The sequence below is a fragment of the Monosiga brevicollis genome, genomic scaffold (assembly GCF_000002865.3).
Source record: "Monosiga brevicollis MX1 MONBRscaffold_24 genomic scaffold, whole genome shotgun sequence".
NCBI lineage: Eukaryota > Choanoflagellata > Craspedida > Salpingoecidae > Monosiga > Monosiga brevicollis.
In genome coordinates, this window is record NW_001865061.1 from 586,605 (window position 1) to 602,845 (window position 16,241).

The 16,241-nt window shown below is 54.6% G+C and overlaps 5 protein-coding genes across 5 annotated transcripts; 2 read left to right on the top strand and 3 right to left on the bottom strand.

Moving 5' to 3' along the window:
• Nucleotides 1-50: 50 nt before the first annotated feature.
• On the top strand, nucleotides 51-2,400 carry MONBRDRAFT_38407 (uncharacterized protein; the record flags this gene model as incomplete). Its single annotated transcript, XM_001748591.1, has 9 exons — nucleotides 51-116; nucleotides 333-428; nucleotides 534-599; nucleotides 728-795; nucleotides 933-1,006; nucleotides 1,093-1,238; nucleotides 1,330-1,473; nucleotides 1,594-1,718; nucleotides 1,916-2,400. 9 exons carry the CDS (start codon nucleotides 51-53, stop codon nucleotides 2,040-2,042), a joined length of 912 nt encoding a protein of 303 aa, XP_001748643.1. The 3' UTR covers nucleotides 2,043-2,400.
• On the bottom strand, nucleotides 2,366-5,234 carry MONBRDRAFT_38408 (uncharacterized protein). The gene is made up of 9 exons (XM_001748659.1): nucleotides 5,208-5,234; nucleotides 4,981-5,115; nucleotides 4,808-4,864; nucleotides 4,041-4,706; nucleotides 3,834-3,941; nucleotides 3,509-3,661; nucleotides 3,058-3,204; nucleotides 2,825-2,938; nucleotides 2,366-2,480 (listed from the first exon to the last, which is right to left on the bottom strand). Exons 2-9 carry the CDS (start codon nucleotides 5,107-5,109, stop codon nucleotides 2,424-2,426), a joined length of 1,431 nt encoding a protein of 476 aa, XP_001748711.1. The 5' UTR covers nucleotides 5,110-5,115; nucleotides 5,208-5,234; the 3' UTR covers nucleotides 2,366-2,423.
• Nucleotides 5,235-10,783: 5,549 nt separating this feature from the next.
• Nucleotides 10,784-12,095, top strand: MONBRDRAFT_38409 (uncharacterized protein). The gene is made up of 4 exons (XM_001748592.1): nucleotides 10,784-10,798; nucleotides 11,017-11,265; nucleotides 11,377-11,497; nucleotides 11,604-12,095. The coding sequence occupies exons 2-4, from the start codon at nucleotides 11,149-11,151 to the stop codon at nucleotides 11,966-11,968; spliced, it is 603 nt and encodes a 200-aa protein (XP_001748644.1). The 5' UTR covers nucleotides 10,784-10,798; nucleotides 11,017-11,148; the 3' UTR covers nucleotides 11,969-12,095.
• Nucleotides 12,096-12,693: 598 nt separating this feature from the next.
• Nucleotides 12,694-13,680, bottom strand: MONBRDRAFT_10900 (uncharacterized protein; the record flags this gene model as incomplete). Its single annotated transcript, XM_001748660.1, has 1 exon — nucleotides 12,694-13,680. One exon carries the CDS (start codon nucleotides 13,678-13,680, stop codon nucleotides 12,694-12,696), a length of 987 nt encoding a protein of 328 aa, XP_001748712.1.
• Nucleotides 13,681-14,370: 690 nt separating this feature from the next.
• MONBRDRAFT_38410 (uncharacterized protein) lies at nucleotides 14,371-16,186 on the bottom strand (the record flags this gene model as incomplete). The annotated part of the gene is made up of 1 exon (XM_001748661.1): nucleotides 14,371-16,186. One exon carries the CDS (start codon nucleotides 16,184-16,186, stop codon nucleotides 14,648-14,650), a length of 1,539 nt encoding a protein of 512 aa, XP_001748713.1. The 3' UTR covers nucleotides 14,371-14,647.
• Between the last annotated feature and the right edge of the window lie 55 nt (nucleotides 16,187-16,241).

The window sequence follows — 16,241 nt, forward strand, 5'->3', positions numbered from 1 at the left end:
AGACGAGCGTTCAACGTGGGGCACGGTGTAACAGAAGCATGGCTGGCAAGATGGATGTGGATCAATGGGTGGAGTTGGTGAAGGATTGCAAGTATCTGCCAGAGAATGAGCTCAAGGTAAAGAGGAAGAAAATGAAAAGCGCGCGCGTATGGCGGTCACTGCAGGCGGACGGACGGGCGAACGGGCGAACGGGCGGACGGACGGACGGCCCCGAGGGCCTTTGCTATCAAAATATCGCTCTGCATGCCTTTGTTTTTGGCTCCGCTTTTGCTGTTGCGGGGTGGTCCTGCCCTTTTCTACCTCTCACGGCGGCTCAACTATTGGCACCGTAGGCATTGTGCTCCAAGGTGTCGGAAATTTTGCTCGAGGAAGGCACGGTGCAAACCGTCTCCAGTCCCGTGACCGTTTGCGGCGACATTCACGGCCAGGTCTATAATTGCTCTCTGACCCTACCCCGGCCCGCTGGTACCCTTGCCAATGATCCATCCTGGCTCACAGCATCGATGTTGCTTTGGGCTTTTTTTTTTCAATAGTTTTATGATCTCGAAGAGCTCTTCCGGCACGGTGGTCAGGTGCCCGACACCACCTACATTTTCATGGTTCGTCGCCTGTCTCGTGCCTCGACTTGGTTTTGATTTCGAGTTTACCCTTTGCGACTTTTCCCGTTTTATTTGTTTTTCCGCAAAGTTTCGAATCGCCTCAACGTTCTGATTCATCGCCTTTCCAGGGTGATTTTGTCGACCGTGGCCACTACAGCCTCGAAACCTTCACCCGCCTTCTCACCCTCAAAGCCAAGTGCGTTTTCCGTCCGCTCGTGCGGCGACACCATCCCCCTCGTCATCTCCTTCTTCCTGCCGTTACGATCACCTCCTCTTTTCTCTCTCTCTCTCTCTCTCGCTCGACTTGTGCGCGTCTTTCTCTTGCACATCCAGGTACCCGGACCGCATGGTGCTCTTGCGCGGTAACCACGAGACGCGCCAAATTACCCAGGCCTACGGCTTTTACGGTCAGTCAAGCTGCCTAAACCCACCCCCGCCCTGCTCTATTTCTCGTCATCTAACGCCCTCGCCCAATTTTTTTTTTTTTCCACAGACGAGTGTCTGCAAAAGTATGGCAACTCCAACGCTTGGAAGTATTGCACCGAAGTCTTTGACCTCCTCTCCGTTGCAGCCCTCATCGACGATCAGATCCTTTGCGTGCACGGTGGTCTTTCCCCCGATGTTCCCACCGTCGATCAGGTACACCTGCAGCTGCATCACCCACCCCTATCTCGAGTCACAACTAGCAACTCTCATCCCCTCCTCCTCCGCCTTGCTTGCCATTTTGCAGATTCGTACGATTGAGCGCTGCCAGGAAATTCCACACGAAGGCGCCTTTTGTGATCTAGTCTGGTCGGATCCCGATGAGATTGAAACCTGGCTCGTCAGTCCTCGCGGTGCTGGCTACCTCTTCGGCAGCAAGGTCGTCTCTGAAGTAAGTGCCAATCTTGCACGCGCCACTTCTTTGCCAGCAAGCGCAAGCCTCCCCCACCTGTACACAACATGAATTCCAGGCACATGCGTCGTTCTAATGCCGCCTTGGTCCGTCTCTTAGTTTTGCAACATCAACAGCCTCAAACTCATTTGCCGTGCCCATCAACTCGTCCAAGAGGGCCTTCAATATCACTTTGAGAATAACGCGCTGGCCACCGTCTGGTCTGCCCCCAACTACTGCTATCGGTATGTTCACCTCAATCTCGCTTGCCCAACCCGCCAACATCCTCTTTCCATTCAACAGACACATCAAGCTTGACCGCCCATTTTCTCATCAATTTTCTTGACCTTGCCGCGACCTTCCTTCTTCTTCTTGTGCCCTCTTTTTTTTTTTTTTTTTTTTTTTTTTTTTTTTTTGTCTTTTGCTCTCGGCGCATCTGCAGTTGCGGCAACGTTGCCTCCATCCTCGAGATCAACGAAAAGCTGGAGCAACACCCAATCTTCTTCGAAGCCGTGCCAGAGGAGAAGCGCAACGTGCCCGCTGCACGTACGACCCCGTACTTTCTATAGATAGACTACCCTGTCGCCCAGTCCATTCCGTGTGCTGGGGCAAGGCCCGACTTGCTTCAAATGACCATGCAACATATTGAAACCCCATCGGCGCGGCACCGTTCCTCTCTCCCCCCTTTTTTTTCTTTTCTTCTGTGCCATGTTTTGTTGTTTGTGACTTTTTTTCCATATGTGTGTGAGATGGCGTGCCGTTGTACCTTTTGATTTTCCAAGATTCAGATTGGTTCTGCAGCCCCGCTTGCCCAACGCCAACTCGAGCTTGACTTGCATCGCCTTCTTTTTTGTTTTGTTTAAAATGATCTTTCCACGAGAAGCATGGGGATCCACCTGAACCTTGAATTGCAGCCAGCTGCCTTGTATTTTATATCAAACACACGCCCGTTAGAGGAAGCGGTCATCCAGCAATGTCTTGTTGGAAATGTTAATCCGCCCATAACGCTGTCGCAAAGCAGTGAGCAGCTCGATCACGACAAATGCAGAAACAGCTGCCGCAGCATAACTAGACGAAAATTCACGCGAACGCGCCACAAATTTGTTAGATAGCCAAGGCTGGCGCAGTGCATGTTCGACACTCAAAAAAAGGGGGGCTCCTTCACACCACTAGCAGAGCAAGCTTCGAGGCCAATACAGAACTTGCAACGCTACATACTTGTGCCAGACGCGGTCCCAAAACAGAAATTGGAACAGCTCCACCAACACGAGAAATCCCTAAACCAAATCATGAGCGCAGCCATCATCAAGCTGAACTTCTTGAGCAACAGAACCATAGAATTTAGCCTCACCTCTGATCCCATGAAAAGGGTTGTCTGGAACCCGTTGCTAAAGTCGCGATAGAAAATGCCACGATTCAAGACAACCGGAGTGCGATCCACAAGCCGATCCACAAAAGAACGATTCTGCACAGCAGCAACAGTAGCAGGCACCGGCGTCGCATTCATTAGCTCACACCTAGAGCTGAGAACGCCCGACAATCAATGGCGTTGTTTGCATGACTGAAGCACAGACAAAGACGTACAGCAACAACGTAGTCGAGATCGGGATAGCTGCGCTGCAAATAGGCCATCCAATGCATGTTCAAATCGGCTTGGGCGCGCGTGCTGTGCAAGCGCGCGTTCGTGAGCGCCTGACGATCGGCAGCCGTGTGGCGAGGCAGCTCGGCATCCTGCAGAATAAAAGCACCCAAAACATGACAGATTGGTCAAAGACACACATGCACAGGCAAGATCTGCGATTGAAGTATCGGACGCTCACCTGTCGCACGCTGTTTAACAAGGCGGCGTCCCAGTGTTCGCGCAATCGAGAAGGTATATACACTTCAAACGTTTGCAGGTCCTCGCTTGGCTCCAACCCTCGTGGGCTTGTCAAGTTCATTTCCTCCTAAAACACCCCAAGAGTTTTGACCCGACTCCATCAGGATGAACGGATGAACACCGCCACAACATGAGATTGGAAAGTCTAGCACCAACCTTGCGCAAATTGTCCAAGAGCTTGTCCATGCTAACATCAGCAAACCCGTGGGGGCTTTGCCCATGAATATACCAGCCCCGATAATCCGAGTCCATGACAACCAAGCTCACGTTGAGCACGGAGAGACGATCAACAAAATGCGTCAGCTTGTCCTGATTTGTCGACAGTTTACGCCGGTTAGTTAGGATTAGCACACGCAAAAGGAAAGTGTGAGTCTGAAACGATTCGAGGCCAAGCGTATGTCCTTCACGCCCAAGCTTTTGATCCTTCCCCTAACAAGCGCAACAAACAGGCCAGGGGTAGAGAATGGGAGGCATGACTTACGCCGACGTAGCGCAGATAAATGGTCTGGCCATACGCAAAGATGGCCAAGCTCAGAAAAACGTAGATCAGGACGACCAAGCCAAAGCGCAAAAGGTGGTGATCTTTGGACTAGAGGTTGCAAGAAAGTTGGCCAGCACGACACGTTGTGAGCATAAGGTGCCTTGGCTCGTCAAGTCATCTTCAAGCAAACAGCATGAGCGGGCCTACCCGATAATCTGGAGCATAGCCACTGCTGTTCTCGGCATACTCGCCAACATCAAACCCGTAGAGGCACAACAGGACTAATAAAAGGCGGACGGCCGGAGGCACGCGTCGATAGGTTTGGATAGCCAACCACTCTCGCGCTGCCTGGATGCGGCGCCAGACACTGATCATGGGCACCGAGCCTTGCCCCGGATCATTCTCGGTGCGACCGGGTGGTTTGGCGTCCCCCGCCGTGACAGAGGGTGAAAGCTTGGAACGCTCCCAATCGATGAAGAACACATCGCTGCTGCTTTGACGGTACACGAGCCAGATGGCATCCGCCAGCAGGAACCAGGTCACAATGGGCAAAAAGTACTCGTCAAGATAATCACGCTGCCGCTTGACGGGCAAAAATGACGAGTGTTGGCGGCGACCCGTGAAAACCAATACAAGATGGATGCTGTAGCCAATGCACGCCCAAGCCATCAGCACGGAAAAAGCATGTAGTGCACTGCCTGCCGTAACGAGCAGAGTGTCACCATCGACAAACTCGCGCTTGTGGCGGCGCTTCCACATGGTTGTGATGTAGCCAGCGTACACTATGCTGAGGAGTGTAAAGGTCACGGCAGACCATTGCAAGGCTTGCCAGTGCTCACCCACATCGCTCACGTATTCGACCTCGAGGCGAGCCTGAATGCGACAACAAAAGGGCTAGTCAATCAGGCCTGAAATTGACACTCATGCTTACGTGCGTTGAAAAAAGCGCACCGTATGGGCCCGCGCTGACTTACCGGTACGGACGCAGTGTTGGAGGACATGGCCACATCCCCATACGTGACCACTGCATACTGTGGGAGGCGCCCAGCGGGCCGGATGGTGAGCCAAGGAAAAAAATAATATCGCTCATCGAACCAAGCCATGCAACTCAAAGAGATCTGTGACGAAAAGATCAAGGGTCGCGTACTAGGCTGGAAAAGGTGCCCTCGTCCTTATTATCATCGGCCTCGAAGCGCAACACAAGATGTTGTAACCACCGAACTGCGCGAAGTTGGCCGTCGAGGTCCATCCCCAAAGCTGCGTCGCGCAAAAACATTCGCCGCTAGGCAACATGAACCCGTAGTGTTGATGAGACCGAGCTGCCCATGACTGTGGCCGCCTTGAGCCAGGACCTTGTCTGAGGCAATGGCGTACCGTAAAAAGCCAGGTGCTAGAGTCGCTGCCCGCATTAGGAGACAGATCAGCGCTCTGTAGGTTGGTGATGAGAAGAGGAATGGGCTCAAAAGCCCCAGTTGTGGTTTGCAAAAAGAGCTCCAGCAAAACATTATCGCCTGCATCAGAACGCAGAATCACAAAAACATGAAAAAAGGGGGTGGGGGGTTACAAGTAAACAAAAGAAAAAAAAAACCCCCCAAGGTAAAGAGCGTCAGCAAGACGCACCACTGGTAAGGTCAGCCACGTCAACTTGACAGCCTTCACTGATGGGGGTTCCAAAGTAGCGCCACGCTTGGGAAAATGTTGATGGACACAACTACCCAAAGTTGAAGGGCAAGCATGAGACAACAATTCGACGGGATGAAATGAAGAGCAAGTGGAAGAAGCGACAGCGCGAGGCCATACCTCGAGATCATCGGCGTCCAGCGGTCTGAACTCGGCCAGTTCGCCTGTGAGGGAGTAGACGGCCACATAAATTTGCAATCGATGATCATTCTACAAGACACACCCCACCAGTCAATACAGCAAATTAGTTCAAAACACAAGAGAGCGGGCGCAGCAGTCGACAGCCGGGGACATGCCAGACGATGGGCAATTGCGACATACGCTGATGTTGGCGGTGATAGCGCCGAGCTCGGCGTCTCGAGTGTAATACAGCCAGGGCAGGCTCTCAGGCCTGTAGGATCGCACCCCATGTGCACAGATCAGTCGAATAGCTAGAGCCGGATAGAGGCAAGGAGAACAGGGCAGGATGTAAAGGATTCAACGGCCATACCAGGAGGCAACATCGTTAACGCCCAAGGAGGCGACCTGCAGCATGTCGTTGTACTGGGTGCACGGTTCGCTGCTACTATCGTAAGCTGTCAAGGCGCACAAATTGGCAAGACGCTGACAGGCCATCGCCCTCTGGTTGTCAGCCTCGGCATTCTAGACACAGCCGGACATGAGTTGGGGAGGAGAGCAGGGAAGGCGATAGAAGCCAAACATAGGCCAACGGCGAGGAAGCAGACCTGACACAACAGGACGCTGGCACGGAGCTGTGCTTCAAGCAGTCCTGAAGTCACGGTCAGTCCCGCATCCTGCATCAAGTGTTTCAAGGTGGATGCCAGGGTGAGAAATTTTAAAAGAAGCCTTTCAGGAGCCAAGCTGAGGGAGGGTGCGCGTACATCAAAGGATACTTGGAGCTGACGCTCAGTGACTTGGTAGGCATCCACCACGCTCGAATCTAGGCAAGTTCCATCCAGCTGCGGCGTGTGACAAAAGCACCATCAGCGGGAAGAAGGCCACCCCAGCTGCTAGGACAAAGGGGCACAAACTCGCACCTCTGTCATGTCCAGGGGACAAGTGCAGCCCGTGGTGTCGGTGCTTGTCATGCGAACGTCTGGGCAGACAACGCAGGCGGTGCCAGCTGCATCTGGCTGCTCGAGGGTGGCAAAGCAGTTGGTGTGACTTTGTGAGAGACCCAGATGATATGGTCACGGCGCAAATGACAAGGGAATGGAACGGACCGTGGTGCCGGAGGGGCAAGGCAGGCAGGCTGTGGAGCTGCGCAAGGACTGATTTGAATCAAAGTCGGCTAAACCAGGATGAAAGAAGATTGGATTGGAAGCAGGCATGCTGAGTGCGGTTTCGCCTCGATGGACAACTCGAAAAAGGGTAAAAGAGGGAGAGGCGGTTGAGTAGGACTGACAGCGAATGCTCTGAGCCGGGCAGGGACACGATCCATCCTCTGCAATGGTGGTGGAGCAGACGATGCAGTCCTTGCCATTCAGCGCTACCACCTGATTTGGAAAGGCAAGAATGAGAAATGAGACAAGGAGCAGAGGGGCAGGCCGACACGCGAGGCAAGATGCTCAAGGGGAGGGGGCGTGACCTCATCATTCCCACAGGCAGTGCACGCAGTTGTTTCCGCCACGGCTGTTGCTCGCGACTGCGGCGCACAAATGCACTCTATCGGCACGGCAGGAGAAGATTGGTGAGATGGCATGTGCTTCAAGTGGGGCACGCCGCATTACCAGCGCCAGGTGAGAGAGAACCGAACCGACCGGCGGCCTCTGCGACCTCGTTGGTGCCACACGCGAAGCAGCTGAGGGAGAGCGAATCAAAGGCCACCGACGCGGCCGCGCATGAATCGGGCGTAGCCAGCTCCACCTCATTAACCGCCACCATCACCATCACCTGCCCAAGCACCACCAACAGTGCCAACAACCCCCTGCCACCCAAGCGTAGCCGCTGTAGGCGCCCCACCGCCGCCACCGCCGCCGCCATCTGTGTGTGTATGTGTGTGTGTGTGTGTGAAGAAAAAAAATTTCAAAATTTTCAAAACGAAAGAAGAGAATTTATTTTAATTTTTGACGAATTTTAGCGAATTTTCATGGATTTTTGATGAAATTGTTTTCGAGTGTTTTGGAAGGTTCCTCTATTATCCTCTAGACTTATCTTGAAGATGGTATGCGGCAGAGGGTGGTGGCGGTGATCCTTCCTTGTGGATGTGTTGTACAATTTGCCTTGAGTTGCGGTGGAGGTGAATATCAGTCACAACTACGACTACGAGTCGTAATCGACTCCCTCCCCTCCCTCCTCTTTCCCTGAGCAAATCGTAGCATCGACGCTGCAGCTGATAGTGCAAGAAATTCGAAGCGCGTTTTTCCATGTGTCAATTGCGATCCGACGACGCACACGTCCATTGGCGGTATGATGACTTGACCTGTTTGAGGTCTTTGTGTGGTGTTTCTTGCTCGAGACGTCCGTGGATCCAGTGGAACTGACCGTCGGCTAATACCCTCTTCTTGCCCTTGACGTGACCAGGAGCTCCATGATGAACAGCTTAGAGGTTTGTGATGTTCGCATGGGATACTATGTTCAGGTGACAGAAAATCACAGATAATCACAATTATAATGGCATGAGTGTCGATGCACTTGAATGGACGCCGTCGGCGTAAGTGCTCCAGCGGCTCGGGAAAGATTTGAATTTGGCGCAGTCAATTTAAGATTGACTATCAGCTGTTGTATACACAGTCAATCAACGGCACAGGGTCGATTATGAAGGCCAGGGCATACGCACGCAGGAACGGTAGCATAGGCATTTACACCCTCTTGAGCCTGGGCTTGAGTATGTATGCGTCAGCACCAGGGCTGGCACTGGGTGGCGTAAATCTTTTGCTGGGGTAGTTTATTGAGGGCAGCCATGTCGTCGGCCTCGAGCGAGACACTGGAAATGCCCTACGGACAGAACATGCGCCCAGTGCACGAGTCGGGGCGTCAGTGCATGCTTGACGCAACCGCGGAGGCAGGGTCAGAGTACCCGGCTTACAAGATTGGATGCCATGTGAGTGGCATTGTGGGAGCGGGGGATGGCGACACCATGACCATCCATCTTTTGCAGACTCCAAGCCAAGGCGACCTGTCCTGGAGTGAGCCCCCGCTTCTGTGCTTGCGAGCATGGGCAGCGCCACAAGAAGGTGAGTGGGGGACGGGGTGCTCCTCTCACAACCATATGCTTGCGAGAGGTGGAGTAGCGCAGTGGCAAGCATCCATGAGCTGACCTCGGCTACTTGATGAACAACGGGGTCATCAAGCATGGTTGATCGGGGGTAGGCGCCCACTGAAAAGTTGCAGCAACAGGTGTGTGAGCTAGAGCGCGGCGTGCCATCCCGTCAATCATTGCTTGGACGAGTCAAGGGAGCTCACGTACTTGGGGCATAGCCAGTCAAGGTGATATTACGGGCCTTGCAAAAGGCAATCAGGTCTATTGAGCGGAGCAAGGGCATGAGGCTCGACTTTGAATCAGCACTGGGTGCGCCGACGCGCGAGCCCACCATCATTGTGGTAGTATGGGTGGTTTTCGATCTGGTTGACGGCTGGCCATAGACCGTAAACGTCGTAAAGCTAGACCCGGGCAACAATGGTGGGCCAAAAGGGGGTGAGGCAAAAGGCAGGAAGGTGACGACGGCGTTTCAAGAGCGTGGCCGTGGCACCTGCTGCAAATCGCGTTGTTCAAAGTTGGAGACTCCGATGGCGCGCGTCAGGCCTTGGCGTTGGGCTTCCAGCAAACTGCCATAGGCCTCGATCCTGACGAGAGTCGTGTATGAGTTCAGGGTGTGTCAGTGAGAACACGGTGTTGGTCGTGTCGCTGCCAAGCAGAGACGGGCAGAGTGGGTAGCCGCGTACCGGCACTGGTAGTAGGTGCCATTGGCGGTATTGCTGGCATCAAAACACGCGGGTCGAGGGCGGGTATCGTTCTGGAGGCGGCCCGCGTGATGCAGAAGCAAGAGGTCTAACTTAGGGTCAAGGGTTGGGGTCTTCATAAAAGGATTACGCGTAAAAGGCAGCAAGGCCCGGGAAAAGGAAACAAGGCATTGACTGCGTACCGACATAGCTCATATTCAAGGGCTCAAGGATCTGGGCGCGAATGGCCTACACAGGGGAACGACGAGACACGTGACACGTGAGGGCACAGCCGACATTGGGCAAAATGGGGGGCCACATCTGGCACATGCGACTGTGCCCAAGTGGGTGGGCCTGTCAAAAGGAGGATTTTTTTTTTTTTGGGAGACCCGAGCAGAGTGGCGTACCGGAATCATGTTGGCGCTGTAGTTTTCAGAATTGATCTTGGAGGTGATGAAGATGGTGCTGCGGTCTACTTGGGAGGCCTAGCCGGGGATCAAGGTGCTTGGGTCATGCAATCGGCCTTTCAAGGCCGAGTCAGAGCCCAGGTGGTGTGGCGAGGAGCGAGTGAAAACTGCTCAAACCTGGAAAGCCTGGCTGATGTTGGGCTCGGAGCCATAATCCACACTGGTGTCAATGTGCGTGGCCCCGAGAGCTAGCCACTGGCTCACGTTGTAGCTTCCACAGCAAGAGCCTATGAGAACGCCAGGCGGATCAGATCGAGGCCCTGGCCACCGGCAGTCGCCAACAACGAAGCCAGCTGGCGGCACGGACGCGAAGGCGCGAGGGAAGGTCTCAAGTGTCACGCACCAAGTCCAATAATGGGCATGTCAACACCGGTGGCAATCTGGATTGTAGGCACCACAACGCCACAAGCCTCGTTCAAAGCCAATGCCAGGATACACACGAGTGCCATCAAGCGGTTCTGACTGGATGCTGCCATGGTTTCTGGGTCTGGCTCCGATCGGTCAGGGGCCGCGATCGCGCGGTTTTGCTCGCACGTCAGGGTGTTTGTATTTGTCTTAAAATACTTTTTACTTATGCTTTGAAAAAGTAAAATACAAAATGCGATTGGTATTATGTAGAGAACGCACGTAGAGGGGGTGTAGCGTAAAAAGAATAAGAATACTTTTCAAACAAGTATTATACATCACACAGCTGCGCAGAGCTCCCGTTCTTTTGTGAGTGTGTGAGTGTGTGTGTCTCTCATCTCTGTGTCTCAATCTTGACTCTCTCTCTAACTCTCACTCTTTATCTCTCGGTCTCTCGCTCTCATTGTACTTTCCTTTACACCCTTTTCTCCTGACCCTCTGTCTCTCTTAATCTCCGCCTCATTCGTCGTCTCTCTCTCTCTCTCTCTCTCGCATTTCTCTCTCTCTCCTCTCTCTCTCTCTCTTCTTTGGGTCAGTGAATATCGTTTTGGCAGCGGCACGGTGGTGGTATTGGCGCGGGGTCGAAGGATCGTCTTGGCATGGGATGGTTGATGGTGAATGGTGGCAAAGGGTGGTGGGGTGGTGGTGGTGAGAGGGTGGCAGTGTTGCGGTCGTGATTGTCGTGCTTGTCGTGTGATGGTTTGGGAGAGGAATCGCCTTGGTACACTCACTCTGGAACGGCGGGGTAGGTGTCTGGACTGCTCGCCGAGGCCAGATCCTCGTCGTGACCCGCAACGATTGGTAGCCACGACGCGTCGCTGATTCCCATCGCAGCACCCGTTGATCACGCCGGACACCCCAGCGGCAACACCAGTGCTAGGATGGCGCGCATCGTCACCACCATGGGCGGCCTGATGGCCGCTTACCTCATTTACCTCGAGCCCCCGACCGCCATCACGGCATGGTTCCCCTGGCACATCTTCTTTATGACCATTGGCGTAAGTGCTTGTTCTCTGTCTCCGCCCCTCCCATCCCGCGTCTTTGGCTCTTGACCTTGGCCTCGCCCATCTTGACCTTCGGGCTCTCCTCCTACTTCTTATGCACCCTAGGTGTACGGCTTTATGTCGTACAGCGTGCTCAACTTTGTCTTCAACGGCAAGAAGGCCTATAACCAAACCGTCTGGTTCCATTTCGTTTTGAATGCCTTGGCGGCAGCCTGCATTCTCCTCGGTGCGTTATCTTTGAAGACCCGTACTCTTGCCGTGCATGTGTCCCCCGCCCGCCTCAACATTCATGTCCACCCGTGATCTTTTCCCCCGATTTTGGCCCGCCACAGGGTTTGTGGCCATCTACACCAACAAGGAGACCAAAGGCAAGACCCACTGGAAGTCGTGGCACGGAACGATTGGCTTTTACACCTTTGTTTTGATCATGGGCATGACCATTGGCAACATCAGCTTTCTCTTCCCCGACCAAATGGTGCGCGCCGTTGGTCCTAAAACGGTGAAGAAGATCAAGCTGGTTCACCGCATCGTGGGCACCCTTGCCTACGTGTTTGTCATGTTTGAAATGTTCCTGGCCTACTACTCAAACTGGTTCAACCGCAATGTGACCGGCGTCCTCTGGTATCTTTTCCCCACCATGACCCTCCTCATGGCCGCCATCGTCGTGGTCCAGGTCGCCCCCAAGTTTTTCCGGTGAACACCATGAAAAAAAGCTCTTTTGCTGCTGAATGTTGTGTGTTGTAAATGCTCTTTGGTGCGGTCAGACCTTGCCATCGCAGCAGCCTGAGCTGCCAGCACATGCAGCAAATTGATCAACTGACTGGTTTGACAGTGGCAGATTGAACTTGACCACAGACGCACATGATGACACGGTCGCACGCAGCGACAGAAACACACGAACATGATACAACATATCAATGCCATGAATACAGATCCGGGCATTCATATTGACTCACACAACAAAACACGAAACAGGGCGCGAAGCAGGCCGGCGCTTCGTTGGAACAGGCCGCTGCGAAAAGAGGCATGTCTCAGGTTCGCACGCTAAACTTGTAGCGAACTACATGGCGGTATGCCTCTCCCGGGCGTAGCACAGCCGAGGGAAAATCCATTTGATTGATGGCGTCTGGAAAGTTTTGCGTCTCAAAGCAAACGCCTGGCATTTGTGCCCCGGAACAACACCACAGGCCAGCATCAGTGTTGATTGTGAAGGCCATAAACATAAACCGCAGGAATGAGAGACAAGGAATGAAAAACAAAGCAGATGATCAGCTGGTCAGAAGATCGGCCGACGCACCAGCATGTTCGCTGTAGGTGACACCGTCCTTGCCGGCAGAGGAAAAGGCGCCGTTGGACGTCCAGACTTGAAAGCCAGGCTGATCGGTCCAAACCTAGCGACGCGGGGAACATGTTCATTTTTGTTCACCGAATGAGCCGGGCCAGCCAGCTGGCGTCGAGTTTGTCCTGCGGAGGGATAAGGGGCTCAGGATTGGGACAAACCTCCATGTGGCGTCCAGACGCGGGGTCATACATTTCTGCCACGAGCGCGAGATCACCGTCATGGATGGTGCTGCTGGCCACAAAGTTGTGATCCAGGCCCGGCATGTTCTGCACGCGGCGCATGTGGTCAAAGATGGCACCAAAGCGCTCGGGCTGGCCATTGGCTAGGCCGAGTTCAGAGACTGGAGCCAGTTGGCCTGTGGGGATGAGATCGGGGTGGACGGCCGTGTACTTTTCGGCATGGACGGTAACCAGTTGATCATCCACGGGTCCACTGTCGTGGCCTGCCAGATTAAAGTAGCCTGCAGAACATGGCGGGCGTTGGAGTCGGGGTGTGCCGTGAGCGGGAACAAAGGTGGCGGTGCGGAGGGGCTTGGGCATGATCTCGATCGCACCGTGGTGAGTCATGTTGATGATGGTCGGGGCATCTGTGGTGGCTGTAAAGACCATGTCCAGGGCGTTGTCTTCAGCCACGTTAAAGGCAACGGTGGCATCGACATTTCCGGGATAGCCTGCGTCGCCATCAGGGGAGCGCAGCTCTAAATGCCAGCTTGCGGGGCCGGCGGGGCCGGCGGCCGACCACAGGCGTTGATCCCATCCATTGAATCCTCCGTGCAAGTGGTTGTCACCGTCGTTCTGGTCCACTTTGTACCTGTAATCTCCCAAGAAAGAAAGGATCAGGGCCCAGCACGGACAGAGGTATGAGAAGCTAGCCTCTGGAATAAAGCGAAAAGGTGAGGGGTTGAGCAGCCAGCCGAGATGAGGCAAGGCGAACATTTGGCCGTCGAGGTGGAAGGTGGCTTTGTCGATGCGATTGCCGACTCGACCAACAGTGCAGCCAAAATAGGGCGAGGCATCGGGCGTCAGGTACTCGCTCATGGCGGGTTTGCCAAGAACCACGTCGGCCATCTTGCCCGAGCGATCCGGCACCAAGAGCTTTTGAACTGGACGGTCAGCGCAGAGTACAAGAGGTTGAGCCTCGCCCGTTGTGCCATGAAAGTGGGTGGGAATCGAGTCTAAAACAACATACCAATGCCGCCCCAGTTGGAGACGGTCGCGACCAGCGTTCGGGCCTCATTGGCCAACTCCACGACCTGCGCGCCCTGCGCCTGCTGAACCAAATCATGCCGCCACCGACGACCCACCCCCCGGCCAACCCACCGCCATGCCCCACGTCCCACCACAACCGCCATCCTTCTCACAACAGCCGGACGTTGTCCTTCGATCCGATCCTTCCCCCGTCTTCCTGTAACCCCCCCTCACGCCGAGCTGCCGACGCCGTCCGAAACACAAAGTCACTGACACCTCCCCCGCCTCAAAAATAAAAAAAATAAAATAAAAATAAAAATTTATTTACATAGGATGTACATGTAAAGAGACGTGGATAAAGTTCTAACTTATCAATAGTACTACATGTACTGTAGTAGTTTTCGTTTTTGATCGATCGCACTTTCACGGGCGCTGCCCTCTTGATGCAGACTCCTCAAATCAAAGCACTTATCGTCGATTTTCACGAGCCTTGGAAGGAAGCTACATGTAATAAAAAGGGGAGTGAGATGATAAAATTTACTGGAACCCTCCCTTGTCCTCCTGGGCAATGCAAACGTTTATCAATTGAGGGCACCGCCAGGCCACTGGGTGTACTGGCTCGGGGACGACCCTCGCCCTTGCCGATCCCTCTACTTTCATTTCGCTTTCTGTGCGGCACAGCCAGGCGTTGGCGCTGGAGCAAGCCGCGAGGCTGGTCTGGTGCCTCTTCAGTTAAAAAAAAAGGGGTTCAGGGGCTTCTATATCCTTGTAACCCCCCCTGAAACACAGTCTAGTCACGAAAGATGCATGCAGGCGGAAGAAGACGAAACAGTGGCAGGTCGCAGAGTTAGAGCACGCTCATGTCGCCCTCGGCGAGCCGCAGCAGCAGTGGGGCGTACGCGGAGTGCGCGTCAGCTCCAACCCAGGAAGCGGCATAGTTGTTTTTCTTGCCATCGAGGACGATAGCCAAGTCATTGCTGTGGGTGTACCACCAAAAGCGCTGAGCCCACCTAGGGCGAGGCGGTTCAGTGGGCACCCAGTCGTTGTTGAGGAGGAAGCGGAAGTGGCGAATGTGCGTGTCCGGGAGCTGGTCATGCATAACCACAGCGGGCGAAGCAAAAGTGTAAAGGTGGATGCGGGGTGGCCCGCGGTTGTCCGGGCCCCCGTCGTTGGCAAAGTCCGTACACGTCAGAAGCTTGAGCGCCGCGAGCGTGGCAATGCCAGCTCCCTGGCTGTGCCCCGCAATCGCAAAGCTGAGAGAGAATTTATTGGCTGCGCAGCCGAGGCTCACGGCGCCGTCATTCAGGGCGTCGTTGACAAACTCTACAACCTTGGGCCACAACAGCTCAAGGCGCTGTTGGAAGCCGCCGTGCACCTTGGTGCCGTAGGCATCCACAGCCGAGACTCGCAGGTTGCCGCCAACCCAGTCGTGGTAGATCAGGCCCTTCTTCTCCTTCGGCGTGTACACCCGCTGTTCGTCCGCCACCGTCACAGAGTCAGGCACATCGTCTGTGTCAAAAAAGCTGCCGCGGAACACGAGCGTCACCTCGAGCTCGGGGGCTTCATTGCGCGCAACGGTCTCGGCCGACCGGTCCTCTTCCGTGGTAAAGCTGGGGGCCTTGGCCTTAAGCCCAACCAGCAGCGCGTTCGGGTGTTCCTTCGGGCTTCCAATCACAGCCCACCGGCGCCCGAGAAGGTACTCGGCAAAGCTGGGCTCATCAACAGCCACGTTTGGTTTCTGGGAGGTGTAGAAGTTGGCATCCTGAGCGCCAAACAAGGCCATGAAGCGCTTCTCAGCCGTGCCATGCTCTTCGCCTTTCGCGTCGTCAACGGCAGTGAAAAGCGTCACCTCGCGGAGACCGGCGTTGATGTTCTTCGCGTAGGTCAAATCCGCAAGGGCGGCAGCGGTGGCAATGACGCTGATGACATGCTTGCCTGCGGCGCCGTTGGGGTTCTGGCAAAGCGACTCACCGTCACCGCACAAAATGAGAATTTCGCGCTGGAGATCCGGCGGCGCCGTGGCAGCAACACTCCGAAGCATGCGGTTCGTCACCGTGCCACCGAAGGCGCAGCTCAGATGGCTAAACAACATTGGTGTCTTGGCCTTCACAAGGGCGTCAAAGGAATCCGGGGTGTAGCGGTAGTAGTTGGCCGGGGGGGGCTGGTTGTATTGCTGGGGTCTTAGTATGTTATCATCGAGGTTGCCGCCGGGCACAACAAAGAAGGGCGGGAACAGTGTGAGTCCGCCTCCCGTCCTCCCCTTCCCGTCACTGCTTGGGTGGTAGGAGGCGAACTTGGCCTTGCAGTAGGAGGAGGCCAGTTTCAGCATGGACCACCCTGCAGCAAAACCCGCGCCGACGTCCAGGGCGCGCCACAACAGTATCATGTTGGGGATTTTTTTTTGGGGGGGGGAGAGGGGAGGGGGGCGGGCGAGAGAGAGA